General features: G+C 35.2%; 2 protein-coding genes across 4 annotated transcripts; one reads left to right on the forward strand and one right to left on the reverse strand.

Moving 5' to 3' along the window:
- The first annotated feature begins 236 nt into the window (after window positions 1-236).
- Window positions 237-21,042, forward strand: LOC127264687 (dnaJ homolog subfamily C GRV2). 3 transcript variants are annotated; one of them, XM_051294186.1, is made up of 22 exons: window positions 237-1,086; window positions 3,001-3,234; window positions 3,437-3,524; window positions 3,640-3,848; window positions 4,546-4,647; window positions 4,733-4,795; window positions 5,029-7,275; window positions 9,896-10,258; window positions 11,448-11,588; window positions 12,077-12,469; window positions 12,623-13,117; window positions 13,911-14,134; window positions 14,230-14,574; window positions 15,287-15,581; window positions 16,631-17,047; window positions 17,120-17,465; window positions 17,540-17,880; window positions 17,963-18,391; window positions 18,485-18,609; window positions 18,931-19,054; window positions 19,813-19,881; window positions 20,669-21,042. In XM_051294186.1, the coding sequence occupies exons 1-22, from the start codon at window positions 631-633 to the stop codon at window positions 20,813-20,815; spliced, it is 7,653 nt and encodes a 2,550-aa protein (XP_051150143.1). In that variant the 5' UTR covers window positions 237-630; the 3' UTR covers window positions 20,816-21,042. The 3 variants fall into 3 exon arrangements, with proteins under 3 accessions (XP_051150143.1, XP_051150142.1, XP_051150144.1); XM_051294185.1 differs by having other exon boundaries at window positions 238-1,086; window positions 17,537-17,880; XM_051294187.1 differs by lacking the exons at window positions 237-1,086; window positions 3,001-3,234; window positions 3,437-3,524; ... (1 more) ...; window positions 4,546-4,647; window positions 4,733-4,795 and having other exon boundaries at window positions 5,123-5,313; window positions 5,442-7,275; window positions 17,537-17,880.
- Window positions 21,043-21,849: 807 nt separating this feature from the next.
- Window positions 21,850-25,272, reverse strand: LOC127265090 (strigolactone esterase D14). The gene is made up of 2 exons (XM_051294773.1): window positions 24,749-25,272; window positions 21,850-22,458 (listed from the first exon to the last, which is right to left on the reverse strand). Exons 1-2 carry the CDS (start codon window positions 25,129-25,131, stop codon window positions 22,026-22,028), a joined length of 816 nt encoding a protein of 271 aa, XP_051150730.1. The 5' UTR covers window positions 25,132-25,272; the 3' UTR covers window positions 21,850-22,025.
- Between the last annotated feature and the right edge of the window lie 1,230 nt (window positions 25,273-26,502).

The raw sequence follows: 26,502 nt of genomic DNA on the forward strand, positions 1-26,502 counted from the left end.
AAGAATGTATTATTTTTCTTTGAATGTAATGAGTATATTTTTATTAAAAATAAACAACTTTAGTTTTAATTTAAAATAGTAACCAAACATACTCAAATAAAATGTCATTTTTATTAATGCTTAAAATAAAAATAAAAATAAAAATGGTTAGATTTATTTGGACACGTATATAATCAATTATTTTTCTTGGAGAAAAAACAGAAAAAAGAAAAAAAGAAAAAAAAAAAAAAAGAAAAAGTTAAAGCTTGAATCGATAGAATAGCGATCTTTGGAAATTATTCAAGAACTTCTGTAAAATCCGTCTCTCATGTCTTCTTCTCTCCGCTTCCCAATCTGAATTTCTTACAAGTTTACGCCTTTGATCGGCGCCATCTCACTGTAATTCACCTCCATGATCTGCTGAATCGGCCGGCGAATCGGATGGTAAAATCGATTCAGTAGAACTGAGAGTTGATTCCGACAGACAGACGGCTTCATTAACCCCGCCTTAGGGTTTTCAGATTTGGAGCTCTGGGTGCCCATCAGTCGAGGCAGAGACCTCTGCCGTCGCCATCGGCAGGTGGGATATGGTTTTTCCTAAGGTCTAGTGCTCCACAGCCCCATTCTCTTCATTTTCTGCCCGAGCCACAAATGGACTTCGCCGGCCGGCAAACAACGGCGGCGCCCCCAGCTGACAACCCTCCAACTCCTTCCACGCACGCTCCGCCCCCTGAAGAGCCCGAGTATGTGGCCCGATACATGGTCGTCAAGCACTCGTGGCGAGGTCGGTACAAGAGGATTATGTGCATTTCGAATTATGCGATCATCACTTTGGATCCCAACACGCTGTCCGTGACTAATTCGTACGACGTCGGTAGTGATTTTGAAGGAGCTTCCCCGATCATTGGGAGAGATGATAATGCTTACGAGTTCAATCTCAGTGTCCGGACAGATGGCCGCGGCAAGTTTAAGGCCATTAAATTCTCGTCGAAGTACAGGGCTAGTATATTGACTGAGCTCTTTAGAATAAGGTGGAATAGGTTAGCAACTGTGGCGGAGTTTCCAGTTCTTCATTTGCGGAGGAGAACTTCTGAGTGGCTCCCTTATGTAAGTGCTTTCATATTCCTCTGACTTGTTTATGCTGTTGATTTCTTGTTCACTTTATATGATGTTTCTTTGCCTGATTTTGAGTTAGTTCATGATGCCTGGACTTTTAAGTTTGTAGGAATCCTTATTTGGATATCCGTCACATTGACATAACCTGGTTTCGGTCTTTCTTTTCGATGACCGAATGTTATCACCTTCATATTGTCTAAAGCAGAGCAGGCAGAGAAAGATATGCAGCACAATGAGAAGAGTACATATGGATATTTTCCCTTCTGGGAAAATTATTGACCATAACTGTTATATGCTTATAAACTGGGTTTGAAAACGAACGAGTAGTATTTGTTTGACGGGCTCTTGTTTTTGGGTTCGTCGGCTATATTTATCAAGTTTGATAATTGAATGACTTGGAACTTTCCTTCTGATTTGTATAATTCACTATTCATGTATTATAGAAAAACTGCAATGGAGTTTGTATGAGCTTCTTATTCTTGCTTCCGAAAATTGGTTTGAATCTTGGATTAGAGGATATGGATTATTCATATTATCGGGGGACTGTTGATTTGGAATCTTTATATCTGTTGAAATCGAGTCCCAGTGGGTGAAATTCTGTAGTACTCCATTTCAGGGCAACTAACCTGCATCAACAGATTAGAAAGCACAGATTATGTCTTGGATTCGGGATTCATAGATGATAGGATATGGGGGTGTGATGGTTATTAAAGAAGATGGTTTGTTTGTGCTTTCCAATGATCTCCCATCTCTTTACAATTAATTCAGCATAATATTGTTAAATATATAATGCCTTTTAAGCGTATGACTCAGAATTACTTTCTTCGGCTTTTGGTGCTGGGTTTCCTGCTTGCTTTGATGTTCCTGCACCACTGAGGTCTGATAAAGCATTTAGAAGCTTTTGTGCCTTCCTTCAGCTTAAACTACAAGCTCTAACTCAAATTATAATAATAATTAAAAAAAACCACAAGTTCTAACTCACATTGTCTTCATATGTGTTTATTTTCAGATGCATATGCGTTGAGTAGTTTTGTGGATATCTCTGCATTGTTAATTTGGCTTTCTTGTCCCTAATCTAACTATTTTGATTGTGACTATCTTGTTGGGAAGTGCAAAAACCCTTTTAAGCAAAATCTTGCCGTTGTATTTCCTTGCTTGCTTTATATATATATATATATATAGGGACTGATGATATTTTATGTTAGCAAATATGTTATTACTTCTGTCTGAGTACCAAATTTGCATGTATGAGATGCCTTATTAGAATTTTAGTTTAGATTCATTTGGTGATATGGGCGTTTAACCAAGCATTCCCTAGCAGGATAATGAGTATGGAGTTTGATACTAGTATAATCTGTTGTAGCTGCTGAAACCCAGTGATAATCCATATAGGATTTTTTTTTATGTTATAAGCATTTTCGTCGACGCATAAAGAGACACTTGTGAAATAATATTGCACAGAATTCTTTCTGAGGCCCTATAGATTATTGCTCCTTTTCCGTCCTTTTTAGATTACAGGCATTCTGAGTTGAATGCTGTATCTTTTGCCTTAAACGTGTACCAGTGATGTATCCTTTCATTTCTGAACTCTGAAGCATAGGGAACAGTGGTTTGGACTAAATATAGTTGTGTTTGTGAATATGCTAAAGATGACGACGTTATCACATGGGTCATGGGGGATTATTTTAATCGACTAATGGTCACTTAGTTTTTAACATATAATTTTTGGGAGCTGGTTGGTCACTCTTACCACAACCAAGAACATCTATGAATAAACAAATACTTATGTTCATATTTGTTATTTACTGCAACTGTAACTTGTATTTTTGACTTATGTAGCTGACATGATCTTCTATGTTAAATCTATGCAATTGTTGTAGCATTTATTTTCTGTCTTTGATGCAGAAAATGAAAGTTACTTGTGTTGGCATTGAAGTGATAGACATGAAATCTGGAGACCTCCGTTGGTGCTTGGACTTCAGAGATATGAATTCTCCAGCTATAGTTCTTCTCTCTGATGCATATGGAAGGAAGAATGTTGACCATGGGGGATTTGTTCTTTGTTCTTTGTATGGAAGGAAATCCAAAGCTTTCCAGGCTGCTTCAGGAACTTCAAATGCTGCCATCATTTCAAACATAGTATGCAATCTATGTTCTTTGCACTAACATCATGTCTCTTCTTAATAAGAGAAGAATAGTTTGCCGTGTCCTTGATAACAGCTAACTATGAATTAATTTGTTAAGTTATAGGAACTACTTTGTATAGGCTTTGTAAACTGTTCTGCAGCATTTGATTATCATACTCTAAACCAGCCTGAGTTAACATTATTTTATGTTCCAGACTAAAACTGCAACTTCTATGGTTGGGGTTTCATTAACTGTTGATAGTCGTCAATCACTTACGGTTTCCGATTACATCAAGCAAAGGGGTAAGCTTTAACATTGGGAGTAGATATTGTTCAAATATTTAATGCTTCAAGGTTTGTTTTTCTGATGGGCTTTGCATTTTTAACATGTTTGACTTTCAACACAACTAAATTGTAGCCAAGGAAGCTGTGGGTGCAGTAGAAGCTCCTCTTGGTGAGTGGTCTGTTACGAGGCTGCGATCAGCTGCTCATGGAATGGTTCATTCTACTGGATTGAGTCTGGCAATTGGACCCAAAGGAGGTCTTGGGGATTCCGGTGATGCTGTCTCCCGTCAGCTTATTCTTACCAAAGTTTCACTTGTGGAAAGACGCCCAGAAAACTATGAGGTAAACATGCTTTAAATTGTTATGAAATGCACTTTTAGTGGAAGTTGTTTTGCAAGCCTTTAGATACTTCTGATTTTGACATAATTCACCCAATGGAGGGTGCTGTTCCCTGCATGAAGAGATGAGCTACCCAAACCTTGTGGTACTTACCTTTATATACAATTTAAAACTGATTTTTCACTTGAAGAAATAGTAATTTGGATGATTGTTCAAACTTGGTGAAAGGAAGGTTGGTCCAGCCCCTTTGTGAATTACCATCTGTTTGTTTATCCTTCATTCCTGTCATGTGGGTGAGGCTTTTTTTTTAAAAGAAATTGTTGATTTCTCACTCCTTTTGCTGGTTGGTGGAGGGGTATCTTGCCCCATGCTTTCATGTTCGATGGTGTTTCTCTTATTTGTTACCTTGCATACGGTCGTTAATTTGGTTATTTATATTAAATTTGGGGCAAAAAATACATACGGTCGCCTGAACTAGACAATACATGGATTCTTTATGGTAAGTTAAGCTAAAAGTAAAAAAAAATTAAGGTGTCATTTGGCATGCTGGAGTTTCTAAATTTCTGTGCAGCTGACACTTCCAGTGAATTTCCCAATTCACAGCTTTAGTTGGTTTGTAATCCTGTTAACTGCATTGTGCTCTGAATTATGATGGAAGTATTGGTAGTTAGTGAATTTCATTATCCTTGATTACATGCAGGCTGTTATCGTCCGGCCTTTATCTTCAGTTGGTGCTCTTGTTCGATTTGCTGAAGAACCACAAATGTTTGCTGTTGAATTTAATGATGGATGTCCTATTCATGTGAGTGTTTTTTTTATTACATTATGTTTTGTTTGTTAGAAAGGATTCAAAATATCGTTTCTGACTTGTGATAATTCAATTACAGGTGTATGCTAGCACATCCCGTGATAGCTTGCTTGCAGCAGCTTTGGATGTTCTGCAAACTGAAGTATGTTATATGATTTTATTGAAAACCTTGGTTTTTAATGGTTTTGATTGATTCTCACTTCATACACTGCCTATTACTTCTGTATGTTAAGTTGTTTTGGCAAATATTCACAGGAAATTATTTGGATTTATGATTTAATTTTGCATATACGTACAATTCATGGTTGGCAAACATTGATTTCTCATTAGCACAATATCTTGTGTAATGTTATGGCGTTATGTTGGCTTGTGCAGGGGCAGTGTCCGGTGCCCATATTACCAAGGCTAACTATGCCTGGTCATCGGATTGATCCTCCTTGTGGTAGAGTTTATTTGCAGTATCCTCAATTGCTGCACCGTCCTGTTGCGGACATGGAAACTGGAACAATGCATTTGAAACACTTGGCAGCAGCTGCTAAAGATGCTGTAGCAGAAGGGGGATCTATTCCTGGTTCCAGAGCTAAATTGTGGCGCAGGATAAGAGAATTTAATGCATGTATTCCATTTAGTGGAATTCCTCCTACTATTGAAGTTCCAGAGGTGACATTGATGGCATTGATTACATTGCTTCCTGCTGCTCCTAATCTTCCACCAGAATCCCTTCCTTTGCCACCACCTTCTCCTAAAGCAGCTGCTACTGTGATTGGTTTTGTTGCATGCCTGCGCAGGTTACTTGCATCGAAAAGTGCTGCATCCCATGTGATGTCATTTCCTGCTGCAGTTGGAAGAATCATGGGCCTGCTTAAAAATGGTTCTGAAGGAGTAGCTGCTGAAACAACCGGACTTATTGCTATGCTTATTGGTGGTGGTCCGGGAGATTCAAACGTTTTATCAGATACAAAAGGAGAACAACATGCAACAATCATGCATACCAAATCTGTATTATTTGCTGAACAAAGTAACCTAATTGTCCTTGTCAATAGATTAAAATCAACCTCTGTCTCTCCATTATTATCAATGGCAGTCGTTGAAGTTCTTGAAGCTATGATTTGTGAACCACACAGTGAAACTACACAATACACAGTCTTCGTTGAACTGCTCCGCCTTGTAGCTGGATTGCGCCGTCGCTTATTTGCTCTGTTTGGGCATCCAGCTGAAAGTGTCCGTGAAACAGTAGCAGTAATAATGCGTTCAATAGCTGAAGAAGATGCTGTTGCAGCAGAATCAATGCGGGATGCTGCATTGCGTGATGGTGCACTGCTGAGGCATTTGTTACATGCATTTTACCTACCTGCTGGTGAGCGACGTGATGTCAGCCGGCAGCTTGTGGCTTTGTGGGCGGATTCTTATCAACCAGCTCTTGATTTGTTATCTAGAGTTCTTCCACCTGGACTGGTTGCTTATTTGCACACAAGGTCAAATGAAAGTTTAGCTGAAGATACATCTAATCCGGAGGCTTCTTTGATGAGCAGAAGACAGCGGCGTTTACTTCAACAGAGAAGAAATCGACTGGTTAAAGGAATACCATCTCAAGGGCAAAGTACATCTGCTGCTAATGATTCTGAAGGCATTGCACAAGCTGCACAGACAAGTGGTTATGTCTTTCGAGGTTCCGATAATTTTCAAGCCATGGCTGGTGATCCAAATGGCGGACAGGTTCCTTCTGTTCGCCCACTTCCTAATTCTGGTGAGAACTTTTCTAATGAGCATTCTGCTGTAGGGGTTCCTCCAAATGATCATGCTTCACTTATGGCTTCCCATGATAACTATGCAATCCGTGTTGGTGAATCTATTGAAACTGAGGCAACAAGTACATGTGACACCAATATTGGTACATCTGGTTCTCAGATTGATGATCTTCCAGCTCCAGCACAAGTGGTAACTGAGAATGCACAAGTGGGTTGTGGAAGATTGCTATTAAATTGGCATGATTTTTGGCGAGCTTTTGGTCTTGATCACAACCGTGCAGACTTGATCTGGAATGAGCGAACTAGACAGGAGTTAATGGAGGCTTTGCAGGCTGAGGTTCATAAACTTGAGCATGAGAAGGAGCGGACTGGAGATATTGTTCCTGGAGGTACATCTAAGGAAGCTATTAGTGGACAAGAAATTGTGCCTCAGATATCGTGGAACTATAGAGAATTTTCTGTTCGGTACCCCAGCTTGGCTAAAGAAGTTTGTGTGGGTCAATATTATCTTCGATTGCTGCTTGAGAGTGGAAACAATGGTAGGGCACAGGACTTTCCATTACGTGACCCAGTGGCCTTTTTCAGATCACTTTATCATCGATTCCTCTGTGATGCGGATACTGGACTGACAGTTGATGGTGCTATTCCTGATGAAATGGGTCCCTCTGATGATTGGTGTGATATGGGAAGATTAGATGGATTTGGAGGAGGAGGAGGTTCGTCTGTGAGGGAGCTCTGTGCAAGGGCTATGGCTATTGTTTATGAACAACATTGCAACGTAGTTGGCCCATTTGAAGGCACTGCACATGTAACAGTACTCTTGGACAGAACAAATGATAGAGCTCTGCGACATCGCCTCCTTCTCCTTTTGAAGGTAAATAGCTGTGTTGCTCCTTGCATGTTGGTTGGGTGATTAAAGCAAATATAATTTGGTTATTGCAGTCAAATTAAATGGTTAGTGGGATTGCTGATGCGTTTTCTAGTTGACTTTATATGATCCTTTTGCTGTGGGCAAGTTTGATTGAAGTAATTGGTAATCATTTTATTGTTGATTTTGGTTCTGCATTGGATGGATGTAGAGGCATTGAATATTATTTTGGCTGAAATAAGTGTTACAAGTTCTGAATTAAAATCCTTAAATCTAAGGTGATGAAATTTGTTTTCAAGATTGAAGCTTGCTGCTACTCTTGAGTGTATAATATCTTGGAAGGTTAATTGTATATTCATGTTCAAATTCCCCTTCCATTAGTGAGAGCTGGTTATAACTTATACCCGACAGTCTTGTCTCTTCTTTAACCGCTTAACCTACAATTTTTGTGAAGCTCCATTGTTGTGAAATGTTAGATGCCTTTAGACAATAGGTTTCTATCCAGATTAATATATACTAAGTATGGTTTATGTTTGGTAGGTCTCAACAATTATGGTAGTGTTATATAATACTATTGTTATGAACATTTATTTCTTTGTTCTTGTTCCTAACATTATAACTTTATGTGAATGGTGTATCATTATGAAGTAAATGTTTGTTATGAATGGTGTATGATTGTGCATAAACGATTGATCTCTGCCTACTTAATCTCAAATGACTCCTCTCAGGAACAAGTTCGGCAGATCAAACAAGATCCCTATCCTAAAATTGTGGGTGTGTGCTATAAGGGTACAAATTGGAATACTAGATTTTATGATATATTTAGTTCTTGCATTTAGATTTGATTTTGCCTACCATGTTTTTGCATTTAATCCCTAACCATTTTATATATTGAGAGGATAATCATAAAATGTAAGGAAGTGCATTCTAATTTGTATGTGTCATCTTAAACTTACTGATACAAAGGTACATTTACATTAATCATCTGGAACCTTACTCCTGTGCATGGAGACAAAACTTGATTCTGATTCTTTCTTTCAGGCAAACAAAAATAAATATATAAAACATGTTTGAGTTTTGATTTTGATTTTTACCTTCTTTTTATCATTTTTTCCTTGTGAAATGAAGTTATTTTTGAAGAATTATGTGTTGGTCGAATAATGTTCCACGTGAGGTAATATTTGAGTGATGTCCGAATTTGGATATTTGTGTGTGAAAGAGAATCTGTTTTTGAAGAATATGGGTTTCTTTGTTTGTGGTCTGAGATTAATCTCTACTTATCATTTTTCCCTTAAAAGCATCACATCAATCATGTATTTTCCATTAAAAATGTTGCATCAAAAATTCATTTCTTTTCTAAGCATCATCTATTTCAGTTCAAAATTTTATTATTTTCAAACCACCAATCATAGCTATTTGCTTTCCTAAATGAAATTTAGAATACTGCAAAGTGTTTATTTGTGTTTTGGTGTTTTGGGTTTTGAAGATTTTATTTAGTTGTTTTATGTGATATTTTGAATGAAAAATGAGTGTTAAAAATGTTATGTTGGGGGAGGGGGAGGGGGAGGAGGAGGGTAGGAATAGTAATTTGAATAGTTCAAAAAATGGAAGCCTAACACAAGTAAGCACAGCTGTAAAATGGAATAAGAATCGAAGCAACCATACCCATTATTTTACTGATTTCAACTTTTATAGTTATTTAAATATTTGGATTTCAGTTGTGGTGTTTAGGTTTAAATATTAGTTTGGACATGATGTTTTATGAGAGAAAATAGTGTATTTTTATAAGAACTCCCGAGGGTTGAATAGTAGAAAAGGTGAAAAAAATTGCCAAGTGAAGACACTGTTTATTTCTGTGGGAAAAGTGTGTGAAGTAAGCATGCTTTAGTTTTTGGCACTTCCTCAGATAATGATGTGATAGTAAAAGGGGGGTAACTTTTGGTTTCTAAGGTGCCTATATACAGATAGAAAATATATTTATATTCATTTAGTTGCCAGTGTTTTATATATGTTATACTTTGAATTTCAATAGAGGAAATGATTGGATATATATCTGTATACATATATATGTATTTTACTGGAGATATAAAAGTAGAGAACACTATATTAATTTGTTGCTGTATGTTTTAAATTTTATGTGTGTGTATTCCGAGGGGAAAGAGTGGAAAACGTACTTATCCTAACCCTGCTTGTAGCATGGTATAGTTTAGGGGTACCACTAGAAAAAATTGTTATTTCCAGCCTTTGGGATCTTACTTCTATGGCAGACTTTCTTACACAGCACTGTTTCTTTCAGCAATGTTATTTGTATTTTAAAAACTTATTTTCTTATCAGGAAACTTACTTGAGGGAATCATTTATGTTCTTGTTTGTCATCCTTTCTGTTATTTCTCCCCATGGACATCCGATAACAAATATTTTTGTACATGACCACGACCATCAAGATTTTCAATAAGTTGAACCTCCTCATTTAGCTACTTGAAAGATTTACAGCCCCTATTTTCAGATTTGTGAGTTAGAAATACATCAGTTCTGGTGAACCTGCACCTTATAGATCTGGATGAATCATAACATCAAGTTAATGATGAGTGTTTATGCTTATTGAGCTAGTTCTGTACATTTGCAGGTTTTAATGAATGTATTACCAAATGTGGAGGCTTGTGTCTTGGTTGGAGGATGTGTGCTTGCTGTTGATTTATTAACCGTGGTTCATGAAGCAGCAGAAAGAACCGCTATACCATTGCAGTCCAACTTAATTGCAGCTACTGCTTTTACGGAGCCATCAAAGGAATGGATGTACATGGGCAAGGAGAACACTCAAGCTGGCCCAGTGGAGAAGGATGCACTTAGAAGACTTTGGTCTATAAAAGAAATTGATTGGACAACGAGATGTTGGGCATCTGGGATGCCAGACTGGAAGAAGCTACGGGACATACGTGAACTCCGTTGGGCGATGGCTGTTCGAGTCCCTGTTCTAAATCCCATCCAGGTATTGCATAGTTGGAAAAAGCAAATTAATACCTATATATTCTTCATACCGTCCACACATTTATATCACATTTATGGTATAGTAACATTGATTGAATTGATGAATGTATGAAATTTGCATGGTATATTAAGAGTCAGTAAGCTAGTCTATACATGTTGTGTGTGTGTGTGAAATACGATTTTACACGGTATCACAAGGTAATAGCTAAATATGTGGTTTGTGTTGTTTATACTGGGTTATGTTTTTTTTAATCAAATTTATACTGGCTTACATCTGTTCATAGTAACATTTGTTTGATATAATCCTGATGAAAGGGTGATTTGTAATATTTAAATTTAAATTTGTCTTAGGACGGGAACAAAATAAATTCACTCAATTGAAGGGTACAAAATACCATTAGGTGACCTGATTTTGTAGTATTTTGTACGAGTTTCTATGCTACTATTTAAGAGACTAGGGGTGCTAATGATTTAGCAAACTTCTTCAAAAATTGAGGTGCTCGGGGTAGTGGAGCTTCTAACTGGCAATTGCTATTGTAAGACTGTGGATCTACTCCACCGCCCCCCCTCCAAACAAAAAGAAACTACTATCCAATTGTAATTATCCCAAATATATTCTCTAAAGGCACATTAAAAAACAAACTTCAATTTTGGGGAAAGAAACAGAAAAAAGAAAATTCGGGTGTGTTTAGCTATGTTTTGGATATTCTAAATTGCTTTTTACATGGTAAAAAGTGGAATAATAAATAGTTATTTTTTTATGTGATTTATACAAGTGGAGGATGTAATGTTTTGAATAGAGAATAGGATTTTCTATGTATATTTTAAATTAAAAAATAGATATGATGTTTTTTAGAGAGATGATAAATAGTGTGAAAAAAAAGAGTTGAAAACATAAATAAAAAGATCCATAATCTTGTTCATTCCTTCACGTCAAATCGGTTGCTTTCTTGTAAATTAGTGATAGTTAAATTGAAGGCCAAACTTTTAAAAATTGCTATTTTATGAGTTGGGTTTCTCCGTGTACAAGTGTCTTTCTTCCATTGTTTTAGATTTCGAAATATTGTTTAAATCAAAATCTACTGTTGGACTAAAGTATAATCAGAAGGGAGGGAGTAAAGCATTCCTGATTTCCTTCCATAATGGATATGATTTCTGATGTTTCACTGATGAGTGCGTGCTGTGTATAGGTTGGAGAGGTAGCCTTGTCTATTTTACACAGCATGGTAGATGCACATTCAGATATTGATGATGCAGGAGAGATCATTACACCAACACCTAGAGTAAAGCGAATTTTGTCAAGCCCACGATGTCTTCCACATATAGCACAGGTAAATGTCATCCATACCTTCCTTTTTTGTGCTGGGAAGGAGATAGTTTGATGGTGATTCAGCTATACTTATTTTTTCGTAGTAGCAGGGTTTATTGCTAAATCTTATTCATGTATCCACTGCCATATGTTGGTTAAAAAGCTACACAGTATTTTTAATAACTGTTTTCTTGTCCTGAGCTTTGTTGTTCATTTCTGGCAGTATTCTTATTGACTGTTCTTTACCATTATATAATTGATATTACCCTTTCGACTATATGAATGAGATCAGTGGTGCTGGGGTTTCAAAGGCCTCACAATGATCTTAAAGTAAACGTGCATGTGCCAGGATAATCTTAATTTGATATTTGTAATGTTTTCATTATTTGGTTATATGCTCATTTTTAGCTGAACTTGCTGATTGCTTTATGGTAGCTCCATTAAGTATACTGACCATGCTTAGAGTTTTGCCTATGCATTGAATTCTTTATTCTGTTATCTTGTATACAGGCAATGCTTTCTGGTGAACCAACCATTGTTGAAGCATCTGCTGCTTTGTTGAAGGCCATTGTTACTAGGAATCCAAAGGCAATGATCAGATTATATAGTACAGGCGCATTTTTTTTCGCCTTGACGTATCCTGGTTCCAATCTTAATTCGATTGCCCAGCTTTTCTCAGTGACTCATGTTCATCAAGCTTTTCATGGTGGTGAAGAGGCAGCAGTTTCCTCTTCTCTACCTTTGGCAAAACAAAGTGTTTTGGGAGGGCTCTTACCCGAGTCATTGCTCTATGTGCTGGAACGTAGTGGGCCAGTTTCTTTTGCTGCAGCAATGGTTTCTGATTCTGATACCCCTGAGATCATCTGGACGCACAAGATGCGTGCTGAAAATCTTATTCGCCAGGTACTCCCAAATAGTCACTCGGGTTTGGTTTTGCTCTCCGTGTCCCTTTTCTGTTAATGTACTGCATTGAAATTTAGGGAGTGTCTCTTGCTCATAATATAAAATCTAATGCTGAGTTAAGGCCAAACCTTTTTTTTGGCCTTTTTTCTTCAGGTTCTTCAGCATCTTGGCGATTTCCCTCAGAAATTGTCGCAGCATTGTCACTCTTTATATGATTATGCTCCAATGCCACCAGTGACATATCCAGAGTTAAAAGATGAAATGTGGTGTCATCGTTATTATCTCCGGAACTTGTGTGATGAAATTAGATTTCCTAATTGGCCTATAGTTGAACATGTTGAGTTTTTGCAATCATTGCTAGTCATGTGGCGAGAAGAGATAACTCGAAGGCCAATGGATCTTTCTGAAGAAGAAGCTTGTAAAATACTGGAGATTTCAATTGACGAAGTATCCAGAGACGATGCACCTAAGAAACCAAGCTTTGAATCAACTGAGGAAATTCCCAATAGATCAAAGCAGATTGAGTACATTGATGAAGAAAAGCTCAAGAGACAGTATAGGAAACTTGCAATGAAGTATCATCCAGACAAAAACCCTGAAGGGAGGGAGAAGTTCCTGGCTGTGCAGAAAGCTTACGAGTGCTTGCAGGTATGAGCAGCACCTTGATCTTGTGTAGCATTTTGTCCATACATGTTAGCTAACATGACTAAGGTTGAAGGATAAGTAACATTTAGACTGGAATTTCATAATCTACTCGTTCATAATTGAAATGTAATTCATCAATTTGTGGGTACATTTATGGGTTTTCACAATAGTGATGCTGGGTAGACTATCACGCATTTTATCTAAGATGGATTAGGATCTCCAGCTACCATATAGATTTCCAAGATATTTGGGACCTTGATGCATTTTGCAGATTGTAATTCAATACTAAAATCTAATTAAGAAAATAGCCTAGTTATAATGAACATTTATTGTTAACAAGGCAGCAGACTATTTTGCAAAGCAAGGTGCTTGGAGTGGTAAAGAGCTTCTATTCAGCTTTATTATGTTTCTCTTGTTCCTATGGCCCTAAGGCTTCTGCAACTCTTTTTCTTTTCTTTTTTAAATAAAACCATCTCTCTCTTTGTAATAATAATAATAATGGAAAATAAATAAGCAACTAGCTTGTATGAACAATAATCACAGGGATCTTCCGGGACGTTTTGTCTTTTGAAAAGTCTACCACAAATGTCATGGATAATACCTCTATATGGTTGCCTCTAACTGATTTAGTGAATGGTTTATGGCTGTGCTAATCAAGACAAGTCCAAAATTTAACTATATAAGAAATCCTTGAGATTTGTCTTGGAAGCGATTTTTCATCTGTTAATTAGTAAAATCTGTCAGCTTACCTTTCTTCATTTGCTACTGATTTAATTTTCTGATTCTTCTCACTTAGGTAACCATGCAAGGGTTGCAAGGTCCCCAAACTTGGAGACTGTTACTTCTCTTGAAGGGCCAATGCATTTTGTATAGGCGATATGGGGAGGTGCTGAGGCCATTCAAATATGCTGGTTACCCAATGCTGTTAAATGCCGTTACTGTTGACAAAGAAGATAACAATTTTCTTTCTTCTGATCGGGCACCTCTTCTAGTTGCAGCCTCAGAGCTTGTTTGGTTGACGTACATTCACTGTCTTCCTCAAATATTCATTTTGTTCTTTGTTTACAAGTATTGAAATGCATTTAACTATGCTCTGTATATATAACCATTTTCAGATGTGAGTCATCTTCACTGAATGGCGAGGAGCTTGTGAGGGATGGTGGAATACCTCTTCTTTCTGGTCTTCTTTCCCGCTGCATGTTTGTTGTTCGACCTACAACTCCAGCTAATGAACCATCAGCAACTATTGTTGCTAATATATTGCGGACCTTTTCAGTTTTGAGCCAATTTGAAAGTGCAAGAACTGAGATGCTTGAATTATCTGGTTTAGTTGAGGACATTGTTCATTGTACTGAGCTCGAGCTTGTGTCTGCTGCTGTTGATTCTGCCCTACAGACAATTGCTCATGTTTCTGTGTCTTCGGAATTTCAGAATGCTCTTCTGAAGTCTGGTGTTTTGTGGTATGTGAGATTGTTATTTCATTGTTATTTGTGTAATTACTTATTTATTGATAGCTGGAGATTAGATTTCAGCTTTATAAAGTGCTTAGAACACTAAAATGTTACACTATAAATTATTTATATCATGTTCAGTCGACCTTGTTCTTTACCTATTTCGGTTTTCTCTCAACCCAGCTCCAAAGGAGATTATGTGTTTGTGTGTGTTTCTTTTTCTCATTTTTTGGCACTTAATATCATTTCAATTTCTAATGTTAAATGTCTTCCGTTCCTTTTTTTGAAGGAAGAAATTCATTTTTGTAGTTTAGAGCAAAAACATAGGAGGCAATAGATGAACATTATTGACTATAGATGAAAATGAATATGTTCTTTTCTCTAGCTGCTTTGTCCACACCACTATTCCTTTCCGGTCATTCCTTGCATCTATAAATTTGTAAGAAAATTCTATTGTGCTTATGAAGTTAATGCATTTTTCTGTTTGAAATGAAATTATTGGACTGACTTGTGAAGTTCATCTATATTGGCTGTTCTTGGAAATAAATTGCTTTATGAGTTGTAATATGTGAAAATATGCTCTTATCAAAGCGACATCAGCTCCTTCAATCCCTTTACTTCTTGTCAAAGCTACTCTATTCTTTTTGAACGCCACTCTTAATTGTTAAGGAGTTATCTAGGTAAATATATTGAAACTGGAGGATCTCTTCCCTTTGTGCAGGTATGTTGTACCATTGTTGCTTCAATATGATTCAACAGCAGAGGAATCAGATAAGGCAGATACTCATGGTGTTGGAACTAGTGTTCAAATAGCTAAAAACTTACATGCTGTACATGCATTCCATGCTTTGTCAAGGCTCAGTGGCCTGGGCAACTGTGAAACCCCAATACCCTATAATCAGGCTGCAGTTGAGGCTCTTAGAAATATGCTAACTCCGAAACTAGCTAGCATGCTGAAAGACAAGTTGCCTAAAGACCTCTTGTCCTCATTGAACTCTAACCTGGAGACTCCCGAGGTAAAAATGACTACATTTATTTGTATAAATAAAGCATCTAAAACTCTTTTTGCATAGATATCTTACATGTCTATTACTTAAAAGTTTAGATCATGTAAGATGCTTCATTTCTCATTAGAGTTATTCTGTATTTCTTGCACGTAGTTTTTTTCGGTTAAAAGGAATAGATTGGAAATAGAAACAAACCTGTCATATATTTACATGTTTGTGTTATTGGAAGAGCTTAAATATGTATTCATAATTCTTCTAGTCCTTGATTACTTGGTACAAGATTTTGATGAGCATTGTTTGGGTCATCAATTCTTTGAAAAAAATCCAATTGTACGCTAGAGTTTGCCTTTTGAGTTAGTAGTTTCTAACAAGTAGTACACGCTGTGTGAAGGATTTCAGCAGTATGTGGACCCTATTTTTTTTGGGCAACATTTGTTCTGAAATTTTTTCATAGTGCATTTATCTTTACATGGATAAGCTATTTGTTCTTCCATGGGTCTATCCCACTTGAGAAAGCTCAATTTATTGATGATATGACAACACCAACTTCGATGTAATTGTTTGTTACATGTTTTCTGAAGTTACTGAGTAGCATAGCAGGATTTCTTTCTTATTGTTGTTTACTTATTTATATGTACTTGATGGTTCTATATTTTTCATTTAACATACATTATATTTCTAACGGAGATTGGAAACTAAATAAACTATTAAAATTTGGAGTCAACTCAGTGAAGAACACAAAACTATGGAATGGTATGATGTGGTTTGGCTATTAGGCGTACATCCATGAATAGAATGAATAAGAAATAAGCTAGAAGCATTTCTTATTTGAATTGGTGTTGATACGATGTCGAGAGAATGAAGTGAGAAAAGCAAGAGAAAGCGGGGAATCGACATAGTTCGATTGTTATGCCTACATGATGTCCAAAAAGGCCAACTATGTTAATACTGTGGCTTGACTATGGTGAATGAGTATTTGTATTGATAGTGAATGATAAATAAGATGGGGGACCAATAGCTAAATTGATTTCATGGATTTATCATGGTCTGTCTTGTAGATAATCTGGAACTCTTCCACACGAGGAGAACTGCTGAACTTTGTTGAGGAGCAGCGAGCAAACGTCGGTGATGACGGTTCATTTGATCTGAAAGATGCACACTCTTTTGGTTATGAAGCATTATCTAAAGAGCTCTACATTGGCAATGTATACTTGAGAGTCTATAATGATCAACCAGATTTTGAAATCACTGAACCCGAGGGTTTCTGTCTTGCACTTGTTGATTTTATATCACACCTGGTGCATAATGCAGAAGCTTCTAGCGTTGATACTTACGTGAATGGTGATGTAACTTCTGAATCATCTGAGAAGCAGCCTTCTTCAGACAAACCTTCAGAATCTGATGATGGAAAAGTCACTAATTCGGAGAATACTGAATTAGTCAAGAATCTTCAATATGGCTTGATATCCCTTCAGGTATAGCTATTTTTGTGTTGCTTATTTTTTAGCATGTACATGGCTGTTCTAATATCTGTTCTCCAATTTCAGAACTTGTTGGCGAAGAATCCGAATTTAGCATCAGTGGTTTCCACGAAAGAAAAACTGTTGCCCCTTTTTGAATGCTTTTCACTTTCTGTTGCTTCAACCAGCAATATACCTCAGCTTTGCCTAACTGTATTATCACGCCTGACAACCTATGGCCCATGCCTGGATGCAATGGTTGCGGATACCTCCAGTCTGCTTATTTTATTACAAATGCTACATTCATCTCCGACTTGCCGCGAAGGTGCATTGCATGTTCTCTATGCCTTAGCAAGCACCCCTGAGCTTGCTTGGGCAGCTGCAAAGCATGGTGGCGTGGTCTTCATTCTTGAAGTTCTCTTGCCAGTAAAAGGTATAGGCAATTCCATGCATTCTCTTTCTTCGAAAGCTTGTTACACTTCTAAATGAAAATTTATTGTGTAGAAGAGATCCCTTTGCAGCAGAGAGCAGCTGCCGCCTCGTTGTTAGGAAAGCTTATTGGACAGACGATGCATGGGCCTAGAGTAGCAATAACTCTTGCAAGATTTTTGCCTGATGGTCTTGTCTCAATAATCAGGGACGGTCCAGGTGAAGCAGTTGTGAATGCTCTTGAACAAACTACAGAAACTCCTGAACTTGTCTGGACTCCAGCTATGGCTGCATCCCTATCTGCGCAAATAGCAACAATGGCTTCAGATTTGTATCGGGAACAGGTGAAAGGGCGTGTGGTTGACTGGGATGTACCTGAACAGGCCTCTGGACAGCAGGAAATGAGGGATGAGCCACAGGTCTAACTAATGTTTGGTTTATTGGATACATTCGAGGAGCTTTATATGTGTTTTGTGACTTAGATTGCCTGTTATTGTTCAGGTTGGAGGAATCTATGTTCGGTTGTTCCTGAAAGATCCTAAATTTCCACTTAGAAATCCCAAGAGATTTCTTGAAGGGCTCCTGGATCAGTATCTTACATCCATTTCAGCTTCGCATTATGAGGGCCAAGCTGTTGACACTGAACTTCCACTTCTACTTTCGGCTGCCCTGGTCTCTTTACTCAGGGTGTATCCTGCTCTCGCGGATCATGTTGGATATCTTGGGTATGTACCCAAGCTTGTGTCTGCCGTAGCTTTTGGAGCAAGCAGAGAAACAATGGCTTCAGAACCCTACGACTCTGAGGATGGTTCGCATCAACAAACTCCTCAAGAACGTGTCCGGCTCAGCTGTCTACGAGTTCTACATCAGCTTGCAGGTAGCACTACGTGTGCAGAAGCTATGGCAGCCACTAGTGTTGGGACCCCACAGGTATCCAGTGTTTACCAATATTTAGCATGTAATATCTAATATATTTGATTAAACATTTGTAATGATCATACTGTACTGATGGTTTTATTCCAGGTGGTTCCACTTTTGATGAAAGCTATTGGTTGGCAAGGAGGAAGCATCCTTGCGCTTGAAACTCTAAAGCGTGTCGTAGGTGCTGGAAACCGAGCCAGAGATGCACTTGTTGCTCAGGGACTCAAGTAAGTATATATCTTTTAAACGAGTGATAATTATGTTGCAATTGAACTGTAGATTCTAGGATCAAGGAAATAATAATGTGCGCAATTGTTGATGCGTCAGATAATCTATGTGGTATATCTATTCTGAGATGCTATAGATGGTTCCCTTTATTTTTTTGCTTTTGATATAAATGGTTCCTTGGCTGGCACATGATTTTGCAATTAACTCAAATTACTGGATCATACAACAATGGTGTGAGATTTGATCTGCATGCTATTTGGTTGTGCTTGTTCGAACGGTTGCCTATTGCATTCATCTGACACTGTATTCTATTGGTGAAGGGTTGGCCTTGTGGAGGTACTTCTTGGTCTTCTTGATTGGCGAACTGGGGGAAGAAGTGGGCTTCGTTCGCAAATGAATTGGAACGAATCTGAAGCATCAATTGGTCGGGTGCTTGCTATAGAGGTTTGTACCATTGTGTGAACTCATAGTCTTCATTACTTTCAAGATTAATTTTTTTTTTGTTTTAGATAAACAAAAAAATAAAAAAAATTCTTGTGCTATCAGACTAAACACCCCGTATCCCTGTTACAATAAATATATTAACAAAAAAACTCTTTAAACACAAATAAAGATATCAGGCATAATATGTTGGTCAAGGGATGTATAGTTAGTAAAAAGACGTGCACTGTTCCTGAACAGCGATTTTTGAGATGTAATTGATACATCTAATTAAATATATTTAATTGCATTATGATATATATTACCACAGGATCAATCAAGTTCTCGAGTATTAAGAAAGCAGTATTATATGTTTAGTTCATTAGAGTTAAAAGTTGGATTATATATTAAAATGAACAGGACGAAGAAGTTTATGATTAATAATATTCTAAAAGCTTTATGAGATTTTGTTTGTTACTATTTACTAATATTATACATATTCCAAGTCTAATGGGGGGTCCTGTTGAGGCAGATTTATTTTTTGATATATAATATAAGTACTGAGTTTGTAATAAAATATTAAAAAAAAACACTTGTCATTTTGACCTTGTAGGATGTGAAGAGATTCCTGTTTATATTTTTGTTGCATTTCCTTTATTTGAATAAGATATATGCTTCGTAACAACTACTGAGAACTTGCAAATAACTTTTATTTCTAACAAATGCAACAAAAATAGCTGAATGCTTTTTGCATTATGTTCCACTTTTGTTTGTTCGTGCAGGTTTTGCATGCATTTGCCACAGAAGGGGCCTATTGCACCAAAGTGCGCGACATATTAAATTCTTCTGATGTAAGTTGACTCCCTTCATGCTTATTCTGCACAATTACTGAATATGATAATTTTCATGATTCTTAAGAATAAAATGGTGTCGAGAACCATTCTCATAACACTAAGTTTGTTTGATGCATAAATTTGCAAAGCATGCACTTTTATGTGGTTTGCCAAGTTCATATTAAATATTTTGATCATATGCTATTTTACTAACCCAAAATTTTTAGACACTTTTTATATAGAAGTTTTTGAAGTTTTTGAATTTGGAACATTTTTGGAATAATAAAAAATTATATTATAAGTGATTTTTGCGAGAGAAAAAAAGTATTTAATATGATTCTTTTTGGAAAAAGTTATGGTTGGTTTTGCATTCTAGCTTTCATGTTAAATTTATTCACTATTGTCTATGATACTCTCATGTGTCATTTAAATTTATTTGTCACTTTTCTTTATAGGTTGTCATCAAATTTTTTTTTTTTTTTTTAGTAAAAGATTATCACTTTTATGTACTTTTTTATTATAAAAAACAAAAAGTAATAATTATTACTTATTTTTATTAAAATTCGTGTCAATTTACTTGAGCATACATTTCAATGATGGAGAGAGTATAATTTTTGTAAAATTCCATCACTCCAACAGTAACTATTTTTCTCATTTTATTCACCGGGTTGGCTTTAACCTATGTTTCCTGAATCGAGAATTTTAGACAATGTGATAGTAGACGCTGGAGGCGCAGAATCTAAAGTTGAAACATTTTTTCTTAACTAATGCTCATTCTTGCTCCACAACTCGGATATGTATGCAGGTTTGGAATGCTTACAAAGATCAGAAGCACGATCTTTTTCTTCCTTCAAATGCCCAGACTTCAGCTGCCGGGGTTGCCGGCCTAATTGAAAACTCCTCATCAACACTGACATATGCACTAACAGCTCCTCCTCCACATCCAAGTTAAACAAAAGACACTGCCCATCGCAGGTACATCACATTCATGTTGGCAGTGATAATAGTAGACAAAAAAATTGTTCTGCATGAATGAACGAAAAGAGAAGGCAGTTTGATGAATACAAGCTCGATCCGTGTTGAGTGCAATTTTATTTTTTTTCCCCTTGTTGTATAGAATACTTGTACAGCTCTCCTGCTTCATCTTGCAATTTCTATGAACTCAAAAAAAAAAAACAAGAGTATACGGGCACACATGCATTGTCGATTTTGTAAATTGCCATTTGTCGTCATAATTTGGTAGGCAGGCGGGACAAGGTTTTTGATGAATGGTGTACTTGAGATCAAGTTGTGCTATGGCATGATACATACATACATTCTTGGCATTTTCTTTTATTTTTATTTTTTCAAATGTTTTTGTCGCTTGCTTTTAGGATTACTCAGTATGGTGCTGATAGCATACAGAATGTATATAGGCAACATATAAGTATAAATCACTCGAATGCGCATGATAATAGTCTATATAGTATATATTACAATTGATTGACAATCTCAATCAACACATTAACCATTTTTGCGCTTTTTGAGGCCTTGTTAGATTAGCGACCTAGTTGCCACATTGAACTCGAGTAATAGTATGGAAATCAAAGATTATAGCGTATTCGAGCTTATAAAAATGGCTTCAAGTATTTGGATTTGCATGGTGAAATTTCATATGTAGAATAATATAAAGATTCATCGAACTATGTACGAAATACATTGAAGTACATAAAACATTAGTACACTATTGAATTCTAGTCTAAAGTTTACTCCCTCCATCGAAGTTGATATTTTTGTTATTTTGATTTTATATATAAAGTAATTGTAATGATATGTTTGTAATTTAAATAAAAGTTAAAAGTGTATTTTGGTATTAGTGTATACTATTTTTACTAAAAAAAATATAGTAAGACTGTACTTTGAATCAAAACAGAATTAGTACATTGTAAATATATACTAATCAACAAAACATTATTCAAAAAAATTGTTTGAATTATGATACATAACTGTAGAAACAACCCATCAACATTATCGTATTCATACGCTAAATTTTACATCCAAAAAAAAAAAAGAAACTCACAAATGAGAAGCAAACAACCATGCGAGCAACTTCTTACGAACTAATAAGACGAAGAAAAGAGCACTGATAACCATTTCCAAACTAATAAGACGAAGAAAAAATACTAATAACCATCCAAAATTCTATCGATGATCTCAATGAACTGTTCATGGTTTGTCAGCTGAGGAAAATGCCCTTGAGTGTCGATAACTAAAACCTCACAATCCCCTTTGATTTTGCTCTTCATGTAGCTTGGAACCGAGTCGGGTACAATTATGTCGCCTCTTGTGTGAATTATATGACAAGCGGTCGTGACATTTTCAAGAACGCCACGATAGTCCCCCAAGAACACGGTCTTCGCCAAGGGAAGCGCCGCGCGCCTTCCCATTCTCTTAAGAAGGTTTGCCAATAGCTGAATTGAGATTTGATCACTCGAATCGATCACAAGGGAGGCGAAGGTCGAACTCCATTGATCGAAGTCGGATTCTATGCTCGAAAATATTTTTTCAATGCCCGACATGTCGAAACCACCTTCGTAGTCTTCCGTGTTCGCTAGCCTGCTTAGCACAATATGTTATAATTCTCGCAATTCTCTATAAAAATATGTCATTCCCTTCGTCCGCCTCTAAGGGTCACATTTACCTTTTGGGTCATTGTATTTAACATTAAAAATGTATAATTTTTTATATAAATGTATTTCTATTAGTATTATAAGACACTAATGAAAGTATTTTTGCAATTTTTTCTTAATTTGTACTACGTTTTGATATAATAATTAATATTCAAATATCAACACGCAAAAAGTAAATGGGATCCTTGGAGCCGAACGAATGTAGTATTCTTTTTATAAAATATTACAGTTAACTATATTTAAATAAATAAATAAATAATTAAAGCAAAACCAAAGTCCAAAGAAAATAAAACACTATGTATAGCTAGCCAAAATTGAATGATCTATTAATTTAAAGTTTGATTTTAGTTTACTATGTATGTTTTTCATAAAAATATATTTCTTATATTCACTAGTATTATGTCACTTTTTTTTAGCTATAAGCTTACTAAGTCAAAGAAATTATATATTTATCTATAATTATATTACCTTATTTCAATATTAATAATTATTTTGCTACTACAATTAAATTGCACCCTCACTTTTAATTAAAGTTACTTTTTACCTATTAGTTTCTTAATGAATTTCTTATTATTCTTTCCATTTTTTTTTTTTATCTACTTATTTTATAGTAAGTATTTTTATTTTACGAAGTTGTCATTATTTTATTAGTTTCCACTAATGATAGTGAGGGTTTTTTTATTATATTATTATTACATTTTAAAATTAATGAATATACTCCATTATACTTTGGTTCAAATTATAATAGGTATATGCTTACATCTTATTGTGACAAAATATATATATATATATATATATAATAATTGGATTAAGTGGCTTTAAATGATTGGCTTGATTTGGAAAAGTATAATTCGATAGAACAAAATCTATAGTATAGATGATTTTATAAATTCAATAATTTAGTGTGTTTTTTTATGTGTTTGGAAAAAATTTGGTTTGAATATGATATGAAAATAATGTTTGATTGGATGTTTTGTAAGAGGAAAAAATGTATTTTTTTTTTTTTTGGAAAAAAGCATAATCCAAATAATAAAATTTAGGGAAACTGCGGGGAAAAAAACAGATGAGTACTACAAGTGGGAAATAATTTCTTAAATTAAAATAATGAATATTACTCTATACATATTCAATAATTTTGTTATTTGTGTGTTTACTGGTAAGATATTTGATTTTTAATTTTAAATATTAAAATTTTTAATTAAAACACTTTTTATTTTACATGTATTGTTGTGATATTTTGAATATAAAATTAAATTTTAGTGTAATACAATAAATTAAAATAAATATTTGATTTAATATTTTTTTAGAAAAAAAAAATTTTAAATAGCAAAATCAAATGTCAAATTGTACAAGTAAATACACTCTTTTTTTTTTTGCATAATTTTATAATAGTATAATCTTAAAAATTCCTTTGAGGGATTTGTCTTTTCTTTATATTTAAAATTATTTTTAATTGAAATAAAGAAAATAAAAACTTGGTGTAAAAAAATATTATTAGAACATCTTAAATTAGAAATAATAATAAAAAAATTAATACTAATCAATATTTTAATAATAATACAGTTTTCAATAAACCAACTAATCGAATCAATTAATAACTAACAGCTAATCGTAGGGGTGTGCATTCAGCCGGTTCGGTTTGAACCAAACCGAACTTTCAATTTTTATCAGTTTTCGGTTTATAAACATTGAAACCAAAATCGAACAAAAGTTTTCAAAACCAGGTAAACCGAAAAAACCGAACTTTTATTTATTAATATATATTTTTAATATACAATCAAATATAAATACTCAAAATTATAATATATAATTTATTTATTTTTTTAAAGTTCGATTTTTTTTATTAACAAAAATTAAAAATTGAAAACCATAATTGAACCGAAATCAAAATTTATAAATTTAGTTTTGGACCGAACCGAAAAAAAATTCGGTTTTTTCGATTTGAACTGACCAATGCTCACCCCTAGCTAATCGAATCAGCTATCAGCTAATAACTATCAACTAATTGTCGAACACACCCAAACTAATTGCATGTGTAATGGTATATTTGTAATTTAAGTACTATTTTCATATTAGTATATAATTATTTTTATAAAATAGAAAATAAATATTTTTAAAATAAACGCATAAAATAATAATAATAAAAATAGTATTTTGAAATGAAACTAAAAAAATATAAAAAAAATACTACTATAAAAGTAATTAAAGATGAGGACCTGGGCGAGGGTCCGACGAGCACGAGTCGCCGGAAAAGGTCAGGGCGTTTGACAGAAGCTATGCATCCGATCATTCCGGCCATGGAGTGGCCGACGAACACCGCCGGCGGGACCTTCAGCTCGTCCATGACGGCGATCAGGTCGTCGGCAAACGCATCGTACGAACCGTACCGTTGGGCATCGTAGAGACCCACGCTGCCGGCGAAGCACCAGTCGAACACCACCACGCGGCTACGCGCCGCCAGCCGCGGCCCCACCTTGTCCCACACCGACTGGTCCGTACCGTAACCGTGGGCTAGAACCACCGTCTCCCCGCCGCCGCCGCCGCCGCCGCCGTAGATCCTGCAGTTCATGGCGGCGGCTAAACCCCTCTTCGAGACCATATTGCTTTCGACGATACCTTTCTTAATTAATTAAAATTAATTAATTAATTAATTGTGATGTAATATGGAAATGTGGATATATATATTTTTTTAATTTTTTTTTTTTTTCCTTTTATGAGGATTTATTTACTGTCTCTTAAGTTTTTTGCAGTTTGGGTATGCTCGTGGTCCATAGTTATATAGAAAGCGAGGGAGGCTGGTGGGGCGGGGGTAGGGGGGGTGGGGGTTGGGGGGTGATGTTACGACATCAACCAATATTTTTAAATCAATGTTTATCAATAGTAATTTAAAAAATAAATAAATAATATACATTAAATACTTTTTTATATTAAAAAACATATTGAATATCTCTTTATATCATAATAAATATTGATTTTAATGTAATTTTTTATTTATTTTAGAGTCCCACAAAATAAAGATAATATTCAATGTATTTTATAATTACATTCTCATATATTTTAGGAATTATTATATTTTTAATCTTGTATGTGATATTCTTTGATTCTTTAATTGCATATATAAAAATAATTTTATATATATTTAATCACGTATATTGATGTAACATAGTTAAAAACTGACTTGGGTTATTCATATGTCAATTTTTAGTCCAAATATTGACGTAAATTTAAATTTTTAAAAATAAGTATACAAATATGAGAAGAGTTACGGTGTTAATTTGGGTTAGCCACTATTGCTGATTTTTTAAATGAGAACACGTAAAATATAAAAGTAGCACATGTCGTATGTTTGTAATAAAAATATGAGTTATTTGTTCATAATTATTACAACGTATGTTGTATAATAGTATGTCATATGATAAAATCGACTGTTGCATATGATGTGTTAGACTATACTATATCTTGTTGGTTCATGTATTATACTTCCTCGGTCCCATAACAAAGTATCAATTTTTTCATTTTAATCCGTCCCATAACAAAGTATCCATTTTCTTTTTTAGTAATCATACTATCTACCTAACATTACAAATACTCTTACAACTTACAATATATTACACAAATGTCAATGTCATTACCTTTATATCACACATACTAATAAGGTTATTTTAGTCATTTCTACTTTATTCCTACTATATCCCAATATAATACTAATATTTCTAAAACTACGTGCAAAAAACAAATGAATATTTAGTTCCGGGACGGAGGGAGTATTTGTATTATATTAATATGAATTATGTGTTGTCGGTAGTAATATTATGTGTTATTTATTAACACACTACCGTATGTCATTAGGTTGTTAAATATTCCCTCCGTCTCATATTTATATATCCATTTGCTTTTTGCACGGGCTTTAGAAATATTAGTATTATATTGGGATAAAGTAGAAATAAATATAAAAAGACTCAATTAACCC

Source organism: Andrographis paniculata, unplaced genomic scaffold (genome assembly GCF_009805555.1).
Source record: "Andrographis paniculata isolate CXL003 unplaced genomic scaffold, ASM980555v1 Contig71END, whole genome shotgun sequence".
Taxonomy (NCBI): Eukaryota; Viridiplantae; Streptophyta; class Magnoliopsida; order Lamiales; family Acanthaceae; genus Andrographis; species Andrographis paniculata.